Raw genomic sequence first — 18,341 nt, 5'->3', positions numbered from 1 at the left:
ATATGTCTCTGGGCCAATGCGCTGCCAAATGATGAGGTTTTTTGCTCCAAAAAGGTGATTGAAGCTAAATAAAGAACAACAAGGGTGAGCAGGCTGCAACCAACAATGCCAGAAGAGGCAAAATCAAGTTGTTTTTTTGTTTGTTTTGCAGCTTCAGGGGTACAAGAACCCAAGTCAAAAGCATACAGGCCCTCTCCATGAATGAGGATTCCTAGGGGGGGGTTCAAAGATTGAGTCGTTAAGATAAAATTTCTGCAACAAAAGGTCATACCCAGAAAATACACAAGTTGCTTCTTGGTGGCAAGCTTGGGAATGTTCTGACTCTGAACAGCAGAAAACACATTGTGAGAACACAGAGCATCCCTCCCCAGTTATAACGTGATCTACAAATGAATAGGACATTTTCCTACACAAATTGCAAAAAACACTTTGGGCCCAAAATCATGCAAATGTTTTTTTTTTTTTTTTAAAACAGAGAAACTGTTTCTTTTTTGGGGGGTTGGAAGGGTTTCGCTTTGAAGTGGGACTGTATTATTAGTAAATATCCAGTTTGCATGTTCTCCCTGTGCATGCGTGGGTTTTCTCCGGGTAATCCGGTTTCCTCCCACAGTCCAAAAACATGACTGTCAGGTTAATTGGCCTCTCCAAACTGCCCCTCGGTGTGAGTGTGCATGGTTATTTGTCTTGTGAGTCTCTGTGTTGCCCTGCGACAGACTGGCGACCTGTCCAGGGTGACCCCACTTCTCGCCCGGAACGTTAGCTGGAGATGGGCACCAGCACCCCTCCCGACCCCACTAAGGGACAAGGGTGTAAAGAAAATGGATGGATGTCCATCCATTTTCTGGTTGAAAGGTAAACGCAGCACCAACCTTTCAAATGCCAGCGTGGGTTTAAACTGGATTTGAGAAGTGAACAATGGGTTTTTATTAAGCCAGTGTTGTGGCTCTTTAACAAGAGTCTGCATGAGAAGAAACAGTGACTCTGGCTTCCTTTCATAGGTTCTGGTCAGCCATTTGAGACTAGATTGAACTATAGGTGTGAATCTCTGATTGTGATGTACCAGGGATTCTGTGGAGCCCAACACAGATGGTCCGGCCATTTGTCTATTGTTAAGGAAAGGGGGTTGTTCTTTCATGCTAAAGAGGCAGATAAGTTCTACGTTGGGGAAGTAACACTTAGTCTCCAGGATCAAGGAGCTCTCCCCTGCTGTTACATGACACTGCAGAGGTGTTGAGAGCAGCTTGACCAATCTCATGAAAAGACTATGCAGAAATACCTAAAGCAGAAGAGGGGATGAGAAGCACATTATAAAATTTTCCATTACATCAGAAACCCCCTAAGAAAAAACAACTACAACAAAAACAAAGATTCCAACTCATGTTCCCACCAAACTGGAAAACTATACCGAGCAGGCGTCACCACTGCTGACTGGACTCCATAGCAACGCCTGCAAGTTAGTCGCTGCATTACGGTTTAAATGTTACGCTCAGTTTCCTCGTCATTGTTAAAAATGGAAGCAGACAAACGCGATTTCGATCACAGTGTTTATTTTCCTTGTATAAAAACTAATATTTTATTTTCAGAGGATCAGTTGGAGGGGAAAACGGTGTTTCCCGTGTCGCTCTTTGAAACGTGTTCCATGTGGTATTGTATCGGACTAGAAGTAGCTCTGCAGTGGCTCTCCCAAGATGTTCTCCATCTCCTGGATGACCTTCTGGACCTGCTGCTCCACTTCCTCACATTCATCTGCAAAGCAAACGCATGCACACGCCATTAATCACGATATCAGCAGAAACACACACACACAGGAAGCTTCCACTGAAATGACCCTGATTTTTAAGCGGAGACCAACTGAGAACCAAGTCAATTATGCGAGTCCTCACCCTCCATGAGCTCGGCCAGGAACGGGATGGTCTCGGGCAGCAGAACCACGTAGTTTTCCTTCAGTCTGGACGCCAGCTCCATCAGCATGAGGAGGGAGGAGAAGCGCACCTGCAGACGAAGAGAGGATATTCGGATTCAGGATCAACAGCCTGGAAGGCGGTGGTCAGGGATGAAACGATTAATGGTGATGAATCAGTTCTTGAAGAATCGATTGATTAATCGATCAATCATCTGGAGTATCGCTTAATCCATGACTAAAATATCCGTTACTCGCAGGCGGAACTCAAAGTTGAGCTCACCTTGGAGTCGCTGTGTCTCGTCTTGAGCAGGATCTGATAGTTGAGGGTTTTCCACTGAGAGTCGTCGGCCATCGCCACGGCGAACTGACCCACGCAGGGAACCAGATGCTGGACGACCCGGTTCTGGTAGACCTCCGGCCCGCCCAGGGCGTTCTCCAGCTGCACACAGAGACACGTAATTGGGAACCTTCGGATCGCGTTCAGGTTCCAAGCTTTGGAACGTGGAGCTGCGTCTCACCTGGTCCACCAGCGGGCCCAGCAGGGAGTCGGCCCGTTCTCGGCTCAGGAACTTCTGCATGTCGTACAGGGAGATCTTCTGGAGAACGTCGAGCACCAACCGAAGCAGCAGGCAGTTCTTCTCCTCCGAGCGATCCGAGTCAAAGACGAGCTCATCTGGAAAAGACGGGAGGTCAAAGGTCAGCGTCATCTACCAGGTGCAAAACATTTATAAAACGATTATTATTACATTACTGCTAAAGCCTGAAATTTGTAGCTCATAAAAACTGGCAAAATAAAAGTGAAAAGTTCAAAACAATTCCTAAACTAAGAATAAAAAACAGTTTTAAAAAATGTTAATATGTCAGCTGCCAATAGATAATAGAAATTGTAATTACTGTTATGTCTTACAAATAAAGTGATACATATTCTATTAAATTAGGGCTAGCTGATAAATGGATTTTATCAATAAATCCAAGTTTTAGATTTTAGTTATGGAAATTTTTATGTTTTTTTTTTTACCACCAATGTGTTCCTTTTGTTTCCGTAGGTCAGAGTCATGTCAGCGCGCCCTTGGTAGCATATTTTACAGCTTCTAATTATTTGGACTTTGAATTCAGATCAACTTTATAACGGAATATTAGGGCCAGGGTACGATTTTAGTGTTTTGATTTTTATTTATCAGAAAAAAGTTGCAATATTAGAAGAATAAAGTCTTAATTTTATGCTTATAATCTTAAGCCATATTGCCCAGCCCCAAACTTTCTATGAATATAATCAAATTAGGAATATTAAAAGTAAATCTTTTGTGATAACAGCTACAGTGACATCATGCCATACAACTGACAAAACAAAACATCCTAAATTTAAATGTAAAAAAAAAGGCATAGTGAATAAAATACACTATTAACCTATTATTAAAGTTCAATCAGAGAAAAATAAAAATATGTTACTATTTAATTCTGAACAGTAAAGTTTATTCTATCTATTACAAGAGACAGTTTACCTCATATAGAGAAATAAATTAGTTCGAGTGTGAAAAGATGATTATATTTTAATAAAAGTAAGTCATGTTTTCTGTCTGGATCAGGAACCTGTTTTAGAGCTGTTGGTCTGTCTCAGCACGTCTGCCAGAGGCTTCACCAGGTTTCCCGCGAAAAGCACAAAGAGTCCCTTGAGGCGCTCGGCGATGCGGTCGCAGAGGCGGTAAAACGTCAGCAGACGGTCTCTGCTGTCCGATTTAGTCCAATCGAAGAGCTGCGGCAGACAAACAAACGGCCTCAGTCGATTTCTGCTTCCGCAGAAAATGCTGGTCGAACCTCAGGATCGACGCGAACGTCACCTTGAAGAAGAGCGGCCTGAAGGTGACTTCCGACAGCTTCATCACCATGGCGATCAGACAGTCGATGACTCCGCCCTCGACCTGCCACGCCTTCTCCAGGTCGCCCTGATGCGAGGAGGAGAGCCAGTCAGGTCCGAACTGACCCGAGTCGGGTCCGTGGGGAACCGATTCTGCTTCAGCTTACCTGGCAGTGTTCGGCCCGGAAGTCCAGGGAAGTCAGGAAGAAAGTGGTGAGTTCTGATTGGTGGGCGCTGAGCTGCTCTCGCTCCATGTGACCGATGTGCTCCTGTAGGATGCTCATCAGCGCCGCCAGCTGGCCCTGCAGGGAAACGGAGCAGCACAGAGATTAAACTTTTTATCCACTGTTGGCAAAGTTTGTTTGTTCTTCCACTTGTAAAGACATCAAAATGATCTATCGACAAGAGGTTATTTCTCTATCTTCAGCTGCTTTCTGTTGGAACAAAACAAACTCTCACAGTGGAAAAAAAATGATGTGAAGAGTTCAGAATATAATAAATGATTAAATGTATTAAAACAGTAGAACCCAGCTGTAAGTTGTAACATGTAGTAACTTTATCATTTGTAACCCTGATGCTAAATTTTCACTATAAAGTTTGAGCATTAAATTTTTGATTTTCATGGAAAAAAAAAAATACAAATGCAGCCGGAAATTAGTTTTTTGTTGTACCAATATTTTTTTGTAGAAGCCCCTGGCACACTTTATTTCACATTCTGTGTCCTATTCCTAGTTTTTTCTTTGTATTTATGAAATTTATTTAATTTTTTTTTCTCAATTAAAAAAACAAAAACAACAAATTTTTTATTGGAAAAGCCGGAATATTTCCTAGATTTCTCACTGAACAAAAGGAAAAAAAAGTGTTGAGCCACTCACCTTCCTGTCCTCCACCATGCAGCTGTAACACCTGGATACGGTGGGCAGCAGGACCCTGGGGGGCAGGTTGGTGGCCAACGTGTTCCTCAGGGACGACAGACGAAGGCAGAGCTGGGAACGTGGCGATGACGACGATGAGGTTGAAGAAGACGAGCTCTCTGTGAGGCGGGTCAAGCGGCACACCTGCAGAAACAGGAAGTAGGAAGGTGAAGGTCACTGGTCCAATCGGGACGGCCAGGCTCCGGGCGACATACCTGAAACACGATGTCCTGCAGGTACGGGCTGACGAAGTGCACCAGCGTCTCGGTGACGCGCTGCAGGGCCGTGACGGCGCTGAGCAGGTAGATCTCGTTGGCCAGCAGCTCCTTCTTGTCGTTGAGCATGTGCAGGACAGCGGGCATCAACCTGCCGGGGGCGAAGGGCGACGAGGGTGAGCGGTGGGCTGGAGAAACACCGAGCCGGCCTGTTGGCGCGACCCCGTTACCTGGGTAACTGAGCGATGGCGAGGGTCTTGAGCGCGCTGACCACCTCGGCGATGCAGAGCAGGGCGCTGCCCGTCACGTTCTTGTCCTCCGTCGTCGCCGTGACGATGTCCACGGCCTGCTGCAGGACGGGGACGAAGACGTCTTTGTGGGCGGAGCCAAAAGTGCGACAGAGCAGCTTGAGGCTGTAGAGCGCCGTCTGCCGGTTGATGGCCTGCTCCGCCTCCTCGGACGACTTGCTGGGACTCTTCCCGACGATGCTCAGCAGGTCAGAGGTCAGCTGTAGGAGCGACGCCACCTGGGACGAGCGCAAAGAAACTCCGGGGTCAGAACAAGAAATTTATGAATTAATTGCCAGGGTAGCAGTTTTATTGGACCTCTGATTGTCAGTACACTAAAATCAATCAGTTTTAGTTCCAATAATTGTAAATGAAACTATGTTGCAGTGTTAGTGGCTTTTTCTGCTCTGTGATTGTACAATGTATGTGTATTAATTGGTTTTATTTGACGCTTTCAATGTGTAATAAAAAATAAAAAACTTCCCCAGACCTTCTCTGCATCATTTAGTCTCTGGAAGGTTTGTTTTCTGCTTTAATCGATGCTTGTCTTTTAAGGGTCTAACGCAAGTTCAAACTAAGTTATAATTGACAACGGGTTTTGATGGCAACACCGGGAAACGTTACCTGCTGCTCGTCCCACTGCGTGCGGTGGTGCAGCTTGTTGTTGAGGAGCTCCATGGCCTTCCTCCGCACCGACGGCAACTCGTTTCCCATCAGCCCCTTCATCACCGTGATGAAGGTGTCTGTGGGCAGCAGGGCGTTCACCTGGAGGGGAGTCGGGGTGTTAAAGGGAGCAGGGTTCACACACGCGAACACATGTTAGGTGTGTGTAAAGATCCTAATCGAACCCAGCAGTTTGAATATGAAGCACCTTATCCGGTAATTTCCAAACCGTGAAAATACCTAATTGAAATGTTAAGCATTTCTGAGGTCTGAACCCTGAGGGAACGTCTTTATCGTGACGCTGACCTTGTCCAGGACTTCGTAGGCCTTGTTGAGCAGAACTCTCCAGAACTTGGCGGTGGGCTTGTCGGCATTGTCCTCCACACAGCGAGCCACAGAGTGGATGTAGCGCAGGATCTTCTCCAGCAGCCTGCGACACACACACACACACACACACACACACACACACACAAATGTACTCAGAGAAGCGTTCCAGCTGGCGTTCCCACTTGTGTTCCCGAGAGGTACCCACATCTGCTGCAGTTGCTGCAGAGAAGCTTTGCCGTCGTCGCCTTCCTCCGAGACCTGAAAGCAGAAAGGAAGTCTTAGAAATGCAGACTTCCCCGTCTGCGGCGGCAGATTCTTCCTTCCCACCTTCTGGATGAAGCTGCTGGAGCCGAGCAGCTGAGCCATGAAGGACACGCAGAGGAACTTAAAGTGCCGCAGCTCTTTGCCGCTGTGAGTCTCCACGCTGAAGATCAGGTCCTCCGTCTTTTCCTCCGGCTCGCCCTCTTTCTTCTTGGCTGCTCGCCGGCGAACCGCCGGCTTCGCTGCGGCTGCAACACAACAAATACTTCAAATGCCAACATCTGAAAAGCTCAGGCTTTTCTGCTCGACTTAACAGCAAAAACAATGTAGGGCTGGCATGTTTCTTTCTGTTTGAATTTGAACCAGATAAAGCTAAAACTACGGCACTTAAGGAGTTCTGTGTAGAAGACATCTGCAGACAAAGAAGGTTTTTTTTTTTTTACCTTAAAAGCAACATGTAATAAAGCCAAATCGTTTTTGTACAGATTTGGCTTTATTACTGTTCTAAACATGTTTTCCTTTCAGCAAATGGCCTCTTTTTGAGTCCATGCACTCTAATTAATGATAGGTCAATTACTAAGCTAATTCCCAATATTGTTAATTAATCTCAATCAATTAATTAGTTTCAGGCCTACAGGAATTATTATTCCGAAGTGACGTGGTCAGGAGCAGATTTTGTAATTCCCTGGGTCTCACCATCATCCTTATCGTCCGGCAGCTGCAGCAGAAAGTTGAGGATGCTGATGAGGGAGTTGAGCTGCTGGTTCACCTCGAACTGACAGCACAGGGAGACCCAGAAGTCCATGTCGCTCTCCAGAGCTGCGTCCTGCACGGGAAAACAAAACAAAAACAGAAACACCCCATTTAAAAATCCAGGAACTCACACAGAACATCTCCCTAAAGTTAACGGAGGGAGCCTGCGTCACCTTGTCGCCGGCGCCGCCACTCTGCATGGCGTGCAGCTTCAGCAGCAGCAGCACGAGGATCCACAGGAAGTGGGCGGGGCCCAGCGCGGTCAACAGCTGCTCGAGGACCGGCAGGCGCCGGTGCTCGGGCACGTGAGGCAGCGCGTCGGCGAACACGTGCATGATCCTCGTCACCACGGCAACCATGACGGGGGCGGACGAGCCGTCAGAGAGGCGGTGGGCCTGCGAGGGGAAGAGATCAGCGCCGCGTTAGACTCGGTTCTTCGTTCCTGCCGGCGGAATGGCGGCGGCGATCTCCGCTGTAAATTAACCGAGCTCACCCGGACCAAAGCCGGGACGACCGTCTGCATCGTCTTCTCGATCACTCTGAAGCTGTAGGCGTCGTCCAGCCGCAGGATGTTGGCTCCCATGAAGGTAAAGATGGGCATGATGTTGTGGAGGACTTTCTCCTGCAGGGGGGTGGGAGATGACACGGGAAGCTCTCTTACGTTCTTTATTTACACAGGTATGCGCCTGTCAGAGGAGGCGGAGCTTACGGGGAAGATGGCGGCGGTGGCGCCCAGCAGCAGCAGGGCGTGGTGATGAGTCTGGGGCATGTCGGACGACCTGATGACCTGGACCACCAGCTCCACGCTGAACTTCTCTTCGTCCAAGATGTCTGCGGAGAACAGATTCAAAACGTGAGCTCGTGTTCAGACAGGAAACTGGAAGCTCCGCCTCCTTTTCCTCCTCCTCCTCACCTGCAGCTGGAGGGCCTCCGTCGGGCGACAGCCTGTTGCAGACGTTTAGCAGGCAGCTGAGGAGCATCTGCTTGGTGTACTCCATGTTTGTCTGATCGGCTGCACTTGGCTCCAGGCTCCTGGTGAGACCAATAAAGTAACCAATCAGAGCCTGGCGAAGGGGCGTGCCATTCCCCCCCCCCTTTCGTCAAACTCTACCCATTAGGTTTTGATTGTTTACTCGATTTCTTCAGGAACCAAATGCAACAGCTTGAAGTTTTATTTTCAAGCAATTTCAGTTTCATCTCCTGTTCTATTTCATACGAATCAGCTGGAATCTGAACCCAAATAAATCGAAACAGTCATTTTCAGGTAGGAATACAAAATTTACTTGAAATATACCAACAATGTCAGCATTTCTGTCACTAGTTATTTACAAATTGCGCGACTTATTTAATCAAACTGGTAACTTTGTTGCTAGCTGGCAAAAGAATTAACATAGGACTACTTTCAGATACAATAAAAACATAATAAACATGTAAAATTTCCCCTAGAATGTAAAACAGGCTCGATGTAATCATTCGTTGGTTCATTTTCCATCCTATCCAGATTTGTTGCTAGTTGGAAAAAGGGGTTTAAGGAGATTTTGAGCTCTGCTTAAAAGATTTTATTTCATGATGATTTAAAAATGCGAAACAGGAAGCAGCTATTTGTTACCTGGAAAGAAGAGAGAAGAGAACAGGCACCAACACCTGGGCTCTCTTCAGCTTCTTCTTGTGCTGCAGCAGTTCCAGAATCAGTGTGACTCTCTGCCACGGCACAGCGCCCCCCTCTGGAGACACACTGTCACTCTCCTGAGGTTTCCTGACCAGACCAAAAAAAAAAAAAAAATCAGTAAAGCAGCTCTGAAGTCAAAAAACAGAGGTCCAAACAGACAGCCCTGTGGTGCCCCACAACATGAAGCATCTACTATAAAAACAGGTTGAAATATGATCAAAAGGCATTAAATACTGGAATGGATCTCCACGGTCGTCATTTTAATTTAATCATAATGGTGTGAAGAAAAAAAAAAACGGGGACCCCGCCTGACGTGAGGAAGAGAAACGGTGAGTACCTCTGAGCCATTCTGCTCCTGCGGGTTTGTTGGACCGTGACGCTGACTTTTGGTCTGTCTGGAGGAGCGAGCTCGTTGGCGACCAGCTGAGCATCGATGGCGATCTGTTAAAAAACATGGGTAAAGCGTCGACCGTTGAAAGTTTTTAACGGAACGCCGGCTTTAACTTTTCTTTTTCCTTTAGATTTTCTCACCGCTTTGAAGACGCTGCCGACCGTGTTGGCCACCAGCGTGCTGCGGCCCTCCGCCAGCAGGTCGAACATCACCGACAGGAGCTTCTGCTGCGCCTTCTGGTCTCCGAGGGCCGAGAAGAACGGCTTTGTGATCTGGAGACACGGACATTGAACGATTTTTAAATTCTTGTTTTATTTGGTGGACTCGGTTTTAATATATGTTTCGACTATTAAACCGTCAAATAAAATCAGGATGGTCTTCCGTCTCAGCAAACTGAGAAATTTGGATTCAGCAGTGTTCTGGCCCCCAACCTGTTCCAGAGCGAAGATCTGACAGGTGTCCAACTTCAGAGCTCTAACGAACAGATCCATGCAGTTCTCGTCCTCGGCCAGCAGGGGCGCCGACGCCTCGTTGAACTTCCCAAGCACGAGCCGAAGAAGCTGGGTTTCGGACTGCAGCAGGGACGGCGTGTCGGGGCAAGTCTGCACCAGGAGATGCTCCAGAGTGGGAAGCAGGGTGGAGAGGACGGACTGGAAGATCGGGAAATAAGAACTACGTGAAATAAAACGATATTAAATTAAAACTAAATAAAATAACGGGCGTGGGAAACATTCGCACCTTTCCGTTGACGGAGCTCAGGGCCTCCAGCAGGGTGCTGGCGGTGTACGTCGGGCAGCGGGAGTTCAGCAGCTGCTGCAGCGCGTCCTGCAGCTTCCCCTGTCGCGACTTCGCTTTGCCGGACGAAGACTCGTCATGAAGAACGCCGAGAACCTGAAGGTGACAAATACTCATTACTGATTTAGACAAGTTAAGGAGCAGGTTCAGACTGATCGCACACTTTTCCCCACAAACGCACTTTTCAGGCATTTTCAAGGTAAGTTTTCAAACTTTTCCAGGGACCACATGGTTTTATGCACTGTTATATGCATCTGTTACTGTTATTATTAATGTCTTACGATAGGGAAAACGTTTTGAAAAATCTCTCACACACACCCTGTACACCTGACTGGTCTGAGAACAAAACACTCGTATAGCAAAGAAATAATCCTCACATTTCAACTAATTTTAACGTCTAAAACCTAAAACCACCTTTATTTCGGTCACAGAGATCAAGAACTCACTGAGCAATTAGAAATAATAAATGTTTGTTACGCTGAACAAATCCATTTTTGCTAAGGTAAATGACTTTTCTGTTCACTTTAAATGTCATAACACAATAATAACTTGACTTTCAGTGAGGAGTCTTTCCTCCCAGAAGATTATTTCAGCTTTATTTCAGCTAACAATACCAAGCACCTTCAAGGACTACATACAGAAATATAGCACGTTCCAAACCTTGAAAATCCTTGTCAAGTTTTCAAGGATCTTGTACGAATCCTGAGCATGCCGCGTTTAGAGACGGAAAAGCTCACCGTGCTCAGATACGACGCGTCAGTAATGATCTCCTCTGAGGTTTTCTGCAGCCTCTCTATGATTGGGCGGAAGGGGGAGCTGCTGGCTCCCGATAGGGTCTGCAAGGTGCTGAGGGTGGCCCTCCGGACTTCCTGAACCGGAGATCTGAGACAGCATACCAAGGACATGACGACTGGGGCAAGGAGACACAAAGAGAGCAGTTGAAGTCCCAGTAGAGAAACCCCCCAAAAAAATCAGACCTGCAGAGCAACCGCTCCTCACCTGGTGAGTCCGGAGCTGCCAGCTCGTTCAGGATGGAGGCCGGCTGGACCTCCATCAGAGCCCGGCCCATGTACAGCGCTCTGGTCTGCAGGACGGCGCCCACCTTCACGTCCAGCTGGTCTCCGCGGTTACTGCCGTATCCCCAGATGAGGCACAGGAATCTAAAGAGTATGATGGGCTCCTGTAGATGAACCTGATGGAGACATGTGTAATCATTGGACTCTTTTTTTTTTTTTGTGATCGCAGAAATTCACACAAAATCAACAGACTCCCACATTTTTTCAAACTAACGCATGACTGTGAGTTTGTGGAAATTTTTCCTCAGATGTGGTCAAACCCATTGGGTTTACACGACTTCTACCTCCAACCTGCGGGTGGCAGTATTTCCAACTTTTACAACTCTGTGTCAATTTTATAGTCTGAACGATGTGGGGTGTAAAAGAAAAAGTCACATTTAACAACATAAGCATATATGTGCACATATTGCACATTTCTTTGCAAATATTTATAAATTAGCACCACAAAATCTGCAATTTTGATTGCAAAAAAAAATTAAAAATAAAAAAATCACAAAAGCAACCATGAAATCCTGGAGGGACTGAGCGACGTGGAAAGATGTTCAATACCATTTAATTTTGGGGAGAAGAAATATTGCTCTACACGACTCACCTGGACGAGCTGCTTCATCAGCTCCCTGCAGCTGCCGGCGACCGGGCCCTCTGCGGCGCCGCTGATGATGACACTGAAGAGGCGGCAGATCAGGCCCAGGTAGCAGCAGGTGTTGGTGTCCATCTTCTCTGGGTTCCACCAGGTCTCACCTGTAACAAAGACATGTGATCGGCCTATTCAAAGCTCTTAAATCACACCAAACATCACATGTTACAAGTGCCTTTTTTTTTTTTTTTTTTTACCTTTAAAGGAGGCGTCATGACACTTGAGAGAGGAGATAAAGTGCCTGAGCAGAGCGATCAGAACCGAGCCGAACTCCCGATCCAGACGCTGCCCTGGCTGCTGCTCGCATCGGCTCAGGTAGACGCCCAGGGCTTCGGAGGAGGTGGGCGGAACCGGGACGGGACACCCGACTTCCTGTGATGTCACAGAGGAGCAAACTGCAGTCTACGTTTCCCACAACAGCAGCAATTTTGTTTTGTTTGCGTCAATGGTTTTAAGATTTTAAAAACAAAAAGTTTTCATAACCCCTCCACTCTCACACTAACAAAATCAAACAAAACTTATAAATCATATGATAAATTGACTGTACTTCCTTAGTCTTGGTTTGTGTAACGAAAATATTTTTAGCATGGCTTACTAACACCAAACTTGACTGATTTTGTAATGTAGAGGTGGGCTGGTTGACCTTTGATGACCTCTGGAAACATTTATTAATATCTTTAAAATGACAGCGTCACAAATGAAAAGTTTTGCAAAGGTTAACGACGGTGAGGAGAGAGTGGGCCGACTCCGCTCAGCTAACTGGACTTCCCGTGAGCTAGAACTCACCTGGGCGTTGTCGCTCCGGATCACGTCCAGCACGGGGGGCTCCAGCAGCGTGTAGACCCTCTGGGCGGTGAGCAGGTGCTGCGTTTCGCTCAGATCCCCCAGGCTGAGCAGCAGAGTCTGGGTCAGAACCAGGAAGGATGGCCTCCCGCCGAGCCCGGCGCCCCGCTGCTGCTCCGCCAGCAGGACCAGTTTCTCCAGCTGCTCGACACAAACGCATCCGTGAACGTTCCTGTCGGAAAAAGCGGATTCGCGAAGAGCTCCGCGCTCAGATGTGCGACTCACAGCATCCCGTTTTGAGAAGTGCTCCATGCTGGTCAGGTTCTTGGTGAGCGTGGCGACCAGACGCTGGTTGGCCACGCCTACGAAGTCGGGTTGAGCGCTCTTCTTCGTCACCTTCTGGAGCTCTGTTGGGAAGCAAACAAGACGTTTGTCGTTAAAAGTCCAAGAATTTTAAAAACCTTTAAACAGGAAGTTGTCAGGTTGGTCACCTTGAGCCCAGCTCAGAGTGAGGGGGTGCTGGCTGAAGATGGAGGACCGGGCGACGGAGTGGGCGATTCCCACCTCGGACGAGGTGATCACCAGGAAGGGCAACAACTTCCAGCCCGTTTTCTGCAGAAACTCAGCGTCCCCCTTTCCCAACCGGGCATCAGACAGCAAACGCACCGCCTCCGTCAGCACAGGCGTCCTGTGGGAGGCGACAGAGTAGAGCTGTAACGATTCATCTAAAAGTTTCTCGTAGTTCAAACTTGAGACTGAAAGTGAAGTATAATATAAAATGAATTGTTTACTAATGCCTCAATTTAAATTTGCTTTTTAATTTGTAAAAGTTAGTGTCATCTGTACTTTAGGAAAAAAAAATCATAATTCAAACTTGAGACTAAAAGTGATGTTTGTATCGTACTGTATTTAATAAAAATGTTAATAAAAAATTAAGTGCATTGTTTACTAGTATTTTCTCTACATTAGCTACAACAGAACGAGACCTTTTTTTTATTAAATTACTTGATTAATTGTCAGAATAACTGACAAATTACTCAGTTACTAAACTAATTGTTTACCACAAAGTAATTTGAGTTAAGTGGTCAGCTGTCTGAAGTTTTATAATCCGACAGGGAAACCTTCTGGAGGAATAAATGCGTTTAGTTCACTGACCACTGCTGAGCTGGTGGATGAACTCTTTGCAGCAGGGACAGAAGCCATGACACCACATCCTCTGGGTCCAAAACATCCAGCAGCATCTGCAAAAATAACAACTACAGTGAGCAGGGGCACCAAACAGCGGTGGAGCAAAGAGGGACTTATCCCACTTACCTGCAGGACCCTGAGAGCGGCAGTGACCACTTCTGGAACGTCGTCGTTCAGGCGCTCCGCGACGGCGTCTCTCAGGAACTTTTCATCCAAGCTCTGCCGCTGTCCGAAGGAGACGCAAGACGGTGAGGCGTCTAACGGCGGCTGAAGGGCCGCGAAATCCTCCTCGCCGTTTGTTTTTAATACACATTCCAGCCGTACCTGCTCAGACGTGACGATGCTCATCAGATGATCCATGGCCGCCACTCGGACCGAAGGCTGCGGGTGTTTCAGGCTGAGGAGCAGCGACGTGTCCGTGTCTTCTAAAATCTGACAGAGATCGTCGGACGGGAAGTGAAAACAAGTCTTTCTCTCCGTTGAGAATTAGAAATGATCAATGCTGGTCTGTTTTTTTTCTTTTTTAAAAGAGAAAAACTTAGAATTTTTTTTTAACCTGGAATTTGCCACTGCTCATGGACAGAGTCAGGAACTGGTGGAAGAGACGTTTCTGCTGCGGGTCGCCGCTGTCGATCACATGACCAGCGAGGACGGAGTCCAGCGCTCGGCAGTACCTGGACTCAAACAGTCGGACCACAGGCAGCAGGCGCTGGTCGAGGGCCGACATGTCCTCAGCAGAGCGCTCGGTTTGATTCAGATACGCTTCCAGGACGAGACTGCAGTAGAAACAAAAACAGGTCAAATAATGTTGAGAGTTCTAAAAAATTAGCCCTCCGAGGGGTCAGGGTCTGATTGAAGAAGTCTCTTCTGGTTCTAAATCTTCCATCTACAGATATGGTATCAAACAGATAGTATTTAGTGGAAGCTAATGCTAATGTTCTGTACTAATGTTGTGTTTAATGGAAACTTAAATGATGACATTGTATGACATTAAACAAGAATATTCTGGAGGGATATGACTAACATTTTTCAGTAAAAACTTTTGAAAATTACTTTAACAAATAAGCATATTTTATTTGGAAGGGAAAATATGTTTTTATTATACATGGTAGATATCATGTTCACACCTCCAAACATCTGAAACAAAAAGATTTTCTCATTCAATTATGGGATGACCGTGGCTCTGTGGGTGGAGCGGTCGCCTTGTAATCGCAAGTTTGTGGGTTCGATTCCAGCTTCATGTTGCATGCCTATATCGGTGTATAAGTGTGTGTCCATTTACCGTTTATATATTGAATTCTTAAAAACAAGTTTGAATATTTAAAGCAGAAAAACAACCCATGACGCTAAAATGCTAAAATGAAAACAGGCAAATAGGATAGGAATAGGAGCCTTACCGAGCCACGGTTCGGTCCAAGTCTTTGGTCATGGGGACAGATTTCATGATGGACTCCAGCACGTTGAATCTGTCTGCCCCTTTCTCATCTGTTACAGATACTACCCATTAAACTCTGATCCCAGTTAAGACATGGCTACACCTAAAATTTTCACAGTCTCACCTGAGCTGCTGCAGAACAAACCGCGGACCAGTTGAGGCAGCATGTACCCCAGCAGAGGGCCGACATCATGGCTCTGCGCCATGACCTGCAGCGTGGAAACCAGGCCTGGCATCGAGCACAGACTCTTGAGCGCCCTAAGCACAAAAGCAACACAGAATTAAGGAGAGAGCACACCTGCGCCGAGCACGACAACCACCTCTGATTGGTACCTGGGACTGACAGAGCCCTGCTTCTGGTTCTGCAGCAGCACGATGAGGCAGCCCAGACCCTCCTTGGCCAGAACGGGCTCTTTGCGCAGAGACTTGCTGACGTGCACGGCGAGGCTGTCGACCAGACTGGCCTCCATCACCACCTTCACTGCCAGCTGGCACACGATCATGTAGGTGGCGGCTTTGAAGTCTGACAGGGACGACTTGAGACCCTGAAGAGACGACCAGGCAGCAAACGGGACCGGATCTCAGTTAACCTCTTATGTTTTTTAAACAATGACATCATATCCTGAGACGGTGTGAGTTAGCGAACAGAAGAGCGCCACCTGGTTGAGACCGGATCATTAACACAAGACCACAGTTCCAGTCAGACATTTTCATCCACTTGTAACAGAAACACATGAATTTATCCATGTTTGGAGCACAAAACGGTCCACATCACAACACTCATGTCAAGAACAAGAGGATGGAAACTTATGCAGCTGTGCTACTTCTTTAAATAAAAGCAGCAAAATTTGACTGTGTGTTCAGTTTTTTTTTTTTACCATCTGGACATATGGTAGCAGTTTGGCGATGATGGTGTCAGAGATTTTGTCCACAGCATCCAGAGCGGGGACGATGGTGCAGGCGTAGAAAGAGAAGATGACTCGGAGCTGAGAGAAGCTTTCAGAGTGTCCAGAGTAAGCCTGCAGAGGAGAACGGAGACCTGTTAGAGCTCGTCGTATATCGGAAGGACAAACCTCTGCTCTTTTGGACGCGATGCGTGTCGGTGAGGTCACCTGGATGGACCGCGTCACCAGGGTGCAGATGAAGTCCATGAAGCTCAGGTCTGAGTAGCAGTGTGTGATCAGAGTCCCTCTAGAGAGTGGCACGCCCGGTTTCTGCAACAATCAAGATGTTTTAAATACGCACAGAGCAGAACCAGAACCAGAGAGCTTGTCGGAGGATGGATCCGGACCTGTAAGCACTGCAGCCAGTTCCAGCGGTTCGTGGCTTCTTTGAGATTCAGCAGCTGCAAGACTCGGACGAACAGGTTGGTGTCGTGGTACGGCAGCGCGCAGGCCAGCAGGCTGTCGGGGTTATACAGCTGGACATGGAAGCTGAACGACACAACGCCAGGCGTGAGTCCAGAATGTCTTAACCTCTACCTCATCAGCGAGTCGATAACGGGTCAGAACCAGGTGTTGGATAAGAACCCGAAGAGTTCCGATCAGAAACTCTGCTGGAAGCTTTAGAGCTTGTAACACTAAACCATATCCCACCCTAAGCTTAAAATTGTGGACTGTACCTTTAAGAGTACCAAAGAGGACCAATCCCGCCAAAAATGCCAATGATTAAGTAAATAAAAACATATATTTATCTACAGTTTTATTTGTAGATAAACATACAACTTCAATGCATTTGTGATGTTGTAAAAGCAACAAAAACTGTAAGAAATTGTTAAAAAGTCACAGTTTGGAGTGTGCTCCAAGGAAAAGACTAACTTAGGTGTGATGTGAAGCAGAGCGACATACCGGTGAACCAGCCACTCAATGCACTTGTGAGCTGGCTTCAGCAGGAAGTACGGGCAGAGCCGCGTGAGGAAGAGCGAGATTCCTGCGTCCAGCTTCTCGTTGACCTCTTTGGACTGGACGCTGCGCTCCAGTGTCATGGAGGCGGGGCTGAACAGGGTGTCGTGGAACTCCAGGAAAGCCGGCTCGATTCCCAGCAGCTCCTCCAGCCCGGTGCAGCCTGGAGAAGAGCGGAGAACAGCGGAGTTGTTAAGAGGGAGAACAGGAAGCGGTTCCGTGTCTGGCTCTGGCTCAGGCTCACCAAGTGCATAGAAAGTGCTCCTGTCCATGGTGGCAGCATCTTTGGGATCAAAAAGCAGCGAGACGACATCTTTACGTCTCAGCAGGTTGGGATCGCTCTGAGGCAGCGCAAGCTTCTTCAGCTGGAGAGCCAAGGACGTCATGATGGCTTCCGATCTGAAGGAGACACAAACATCATCACACAGACACATAAAACTGAGCTTCAGTTCAACACACTTCATTTGAATGTTTTGGAAGTTGTAGGTCAATGAATACAAATGCACGCCACACATTTCAGAGTTCTATTTGTAAGAAATAAACACACACACACACACACACACACACACACACACACACACATTTCTTCCACTTCACAACTCCCCTAGTCTAACATTTGATTATCAAGCCAGGAGTGAAACTGACTAGATTTTTCTTTTTTCTTTTTTTTTTATGTATTCGGAAAGGGGGGAACAGCTTAGTGGGTTTAGTTCACAGCTGGACGGAAAAAAGAGAAACGTACACCCAATACAATAACGTGTTGACAATCTGAATTTAATTATTAAACCGGTAACAGGACACTACGACCGTAACTTCACGGTCCAGTTTCACAGTAATCAGACATGATTTTAGACCAGCGCGTTTAATAAATCAAATAATTCTCTCAACTACGTCTGAAGCATTTCTAATCAGTAAAATAATAATCCGTTTAATTCTGTATAGCTCGGTATAAACACGGAAAGAAGCATGCGGTCCTTACTGTCTGTTTATCTCCGGACTGTAAATAATAACTTATCACTTTAATCAGCGTTGTGGGATATAAAAGTTACCTGTTGTCAGATAAACTAAAACACACACTGACAACATATATCAAAAAACTTTACGGACATATCCGCACCTACCTAAGCGACAAGGAGCCCCCAAAACACACACGTGCAACCGTGTCTGCGCCGCCGGAAACGTCTCTCTACATCCGGTTCACCACGCTGACAAAGTTTGATGGAAAGATGGCTCACTCCAAACAAATACTATCTTCGTCTGAGGCTTTGACGAGTGGAGATTAACTCAC

General features: G+C 46.9%; 1 protein-coding gene across 1 annotated transcript; it reads right to left on the bottom strand.

Annotated features, from left to right (window-relative positions):
• Nucleotides 1-1,530: 1,530 nt before the first annotated feature.
• heatr1 (HEAT repeat containing 1) lies at nt 1,531-18,253 on the bottom strand. The gene is made up of 44 exons (XM_014998613.2): nt 18,175-18,253; nt 17,298-17,452; nt 17,000-17,216; nt 16,444-16,585; nt 16,265-16,366; nt 16,031-16,171; nt 15,486-15,697; nt 15,277-15,410; nt 15,115-15,202; nt 14,274-14,493; nt 14,042-14,149; nt 13,844-13,942; nt 13,685-13,770; nt 13,021-13,217; nt 12,815-12,936; nt 12,533-12,730; nt 11,944-12,118; nt 11,702-11,850; nt 11,033-11,225; nt 10,771-10,943; nt 9,977-10,129; nt 9,670-9,888; nt 9,379-9,510; nt 9,185-9,288; nt 8,788-8,934; nt 8,092-8,210; nt 7,888-8,009; nt 7,672-7,800; nt 7,352-7,573; nt 7,122-7,251; nt 6,492-6,673; nt 6,370-6,422; nt 6,144-6,267; nt 5,799-5,939; nt 5,118-5,413; nt 4,888-5,038; nt 4,634-4,816; nt 3,926-4,060; nt 3,742-3,846; nt 3,494-3,656; nt 2,422-2,576; nt 2,184-2,342; nt 1,884-1,992; nt 1,531-1,746 (listed from the first exon to the last, which is right to left on the bottom strand). The coding sequence occupies exons 2-44, from the start codon at nt 17,437-17,439 to the stop codon at nt 1,658-1,660; spliced, it is 6,420 nt and encodes a 2,139-aa protein (XP_014854099.2). The 5' UTR covers nt 17,440-17,452; nt 18,175-18,253; the 3' UTR covers nt 1,531-1,657.
• Between the last annotated feature and the right edge of the window lie 88 nt (nt 18,254-18,341).

Source organism: Poecilia mexicana, unplaced genomic scaffold (assembly GCF_051168715.1).
Source record: "Poecilia mexicana isolate PSO_F unplaced genomic scaffold, ASM5116871v1 scaffold_19, whole genome shotgun sequence".
Classification (NCBI taxonomy): domain Eukaryota; kingdom Metazoa; phylum Chordata; class Actinopteri; order Cyprinodontiformes; family Poeciliidae; genus Poecilia; species Poecilia mexicana.
Note: the sequence above shows the minus strand (reverse complement) of the source record. Positions and strands in the feature narration are given on the sequence as shown.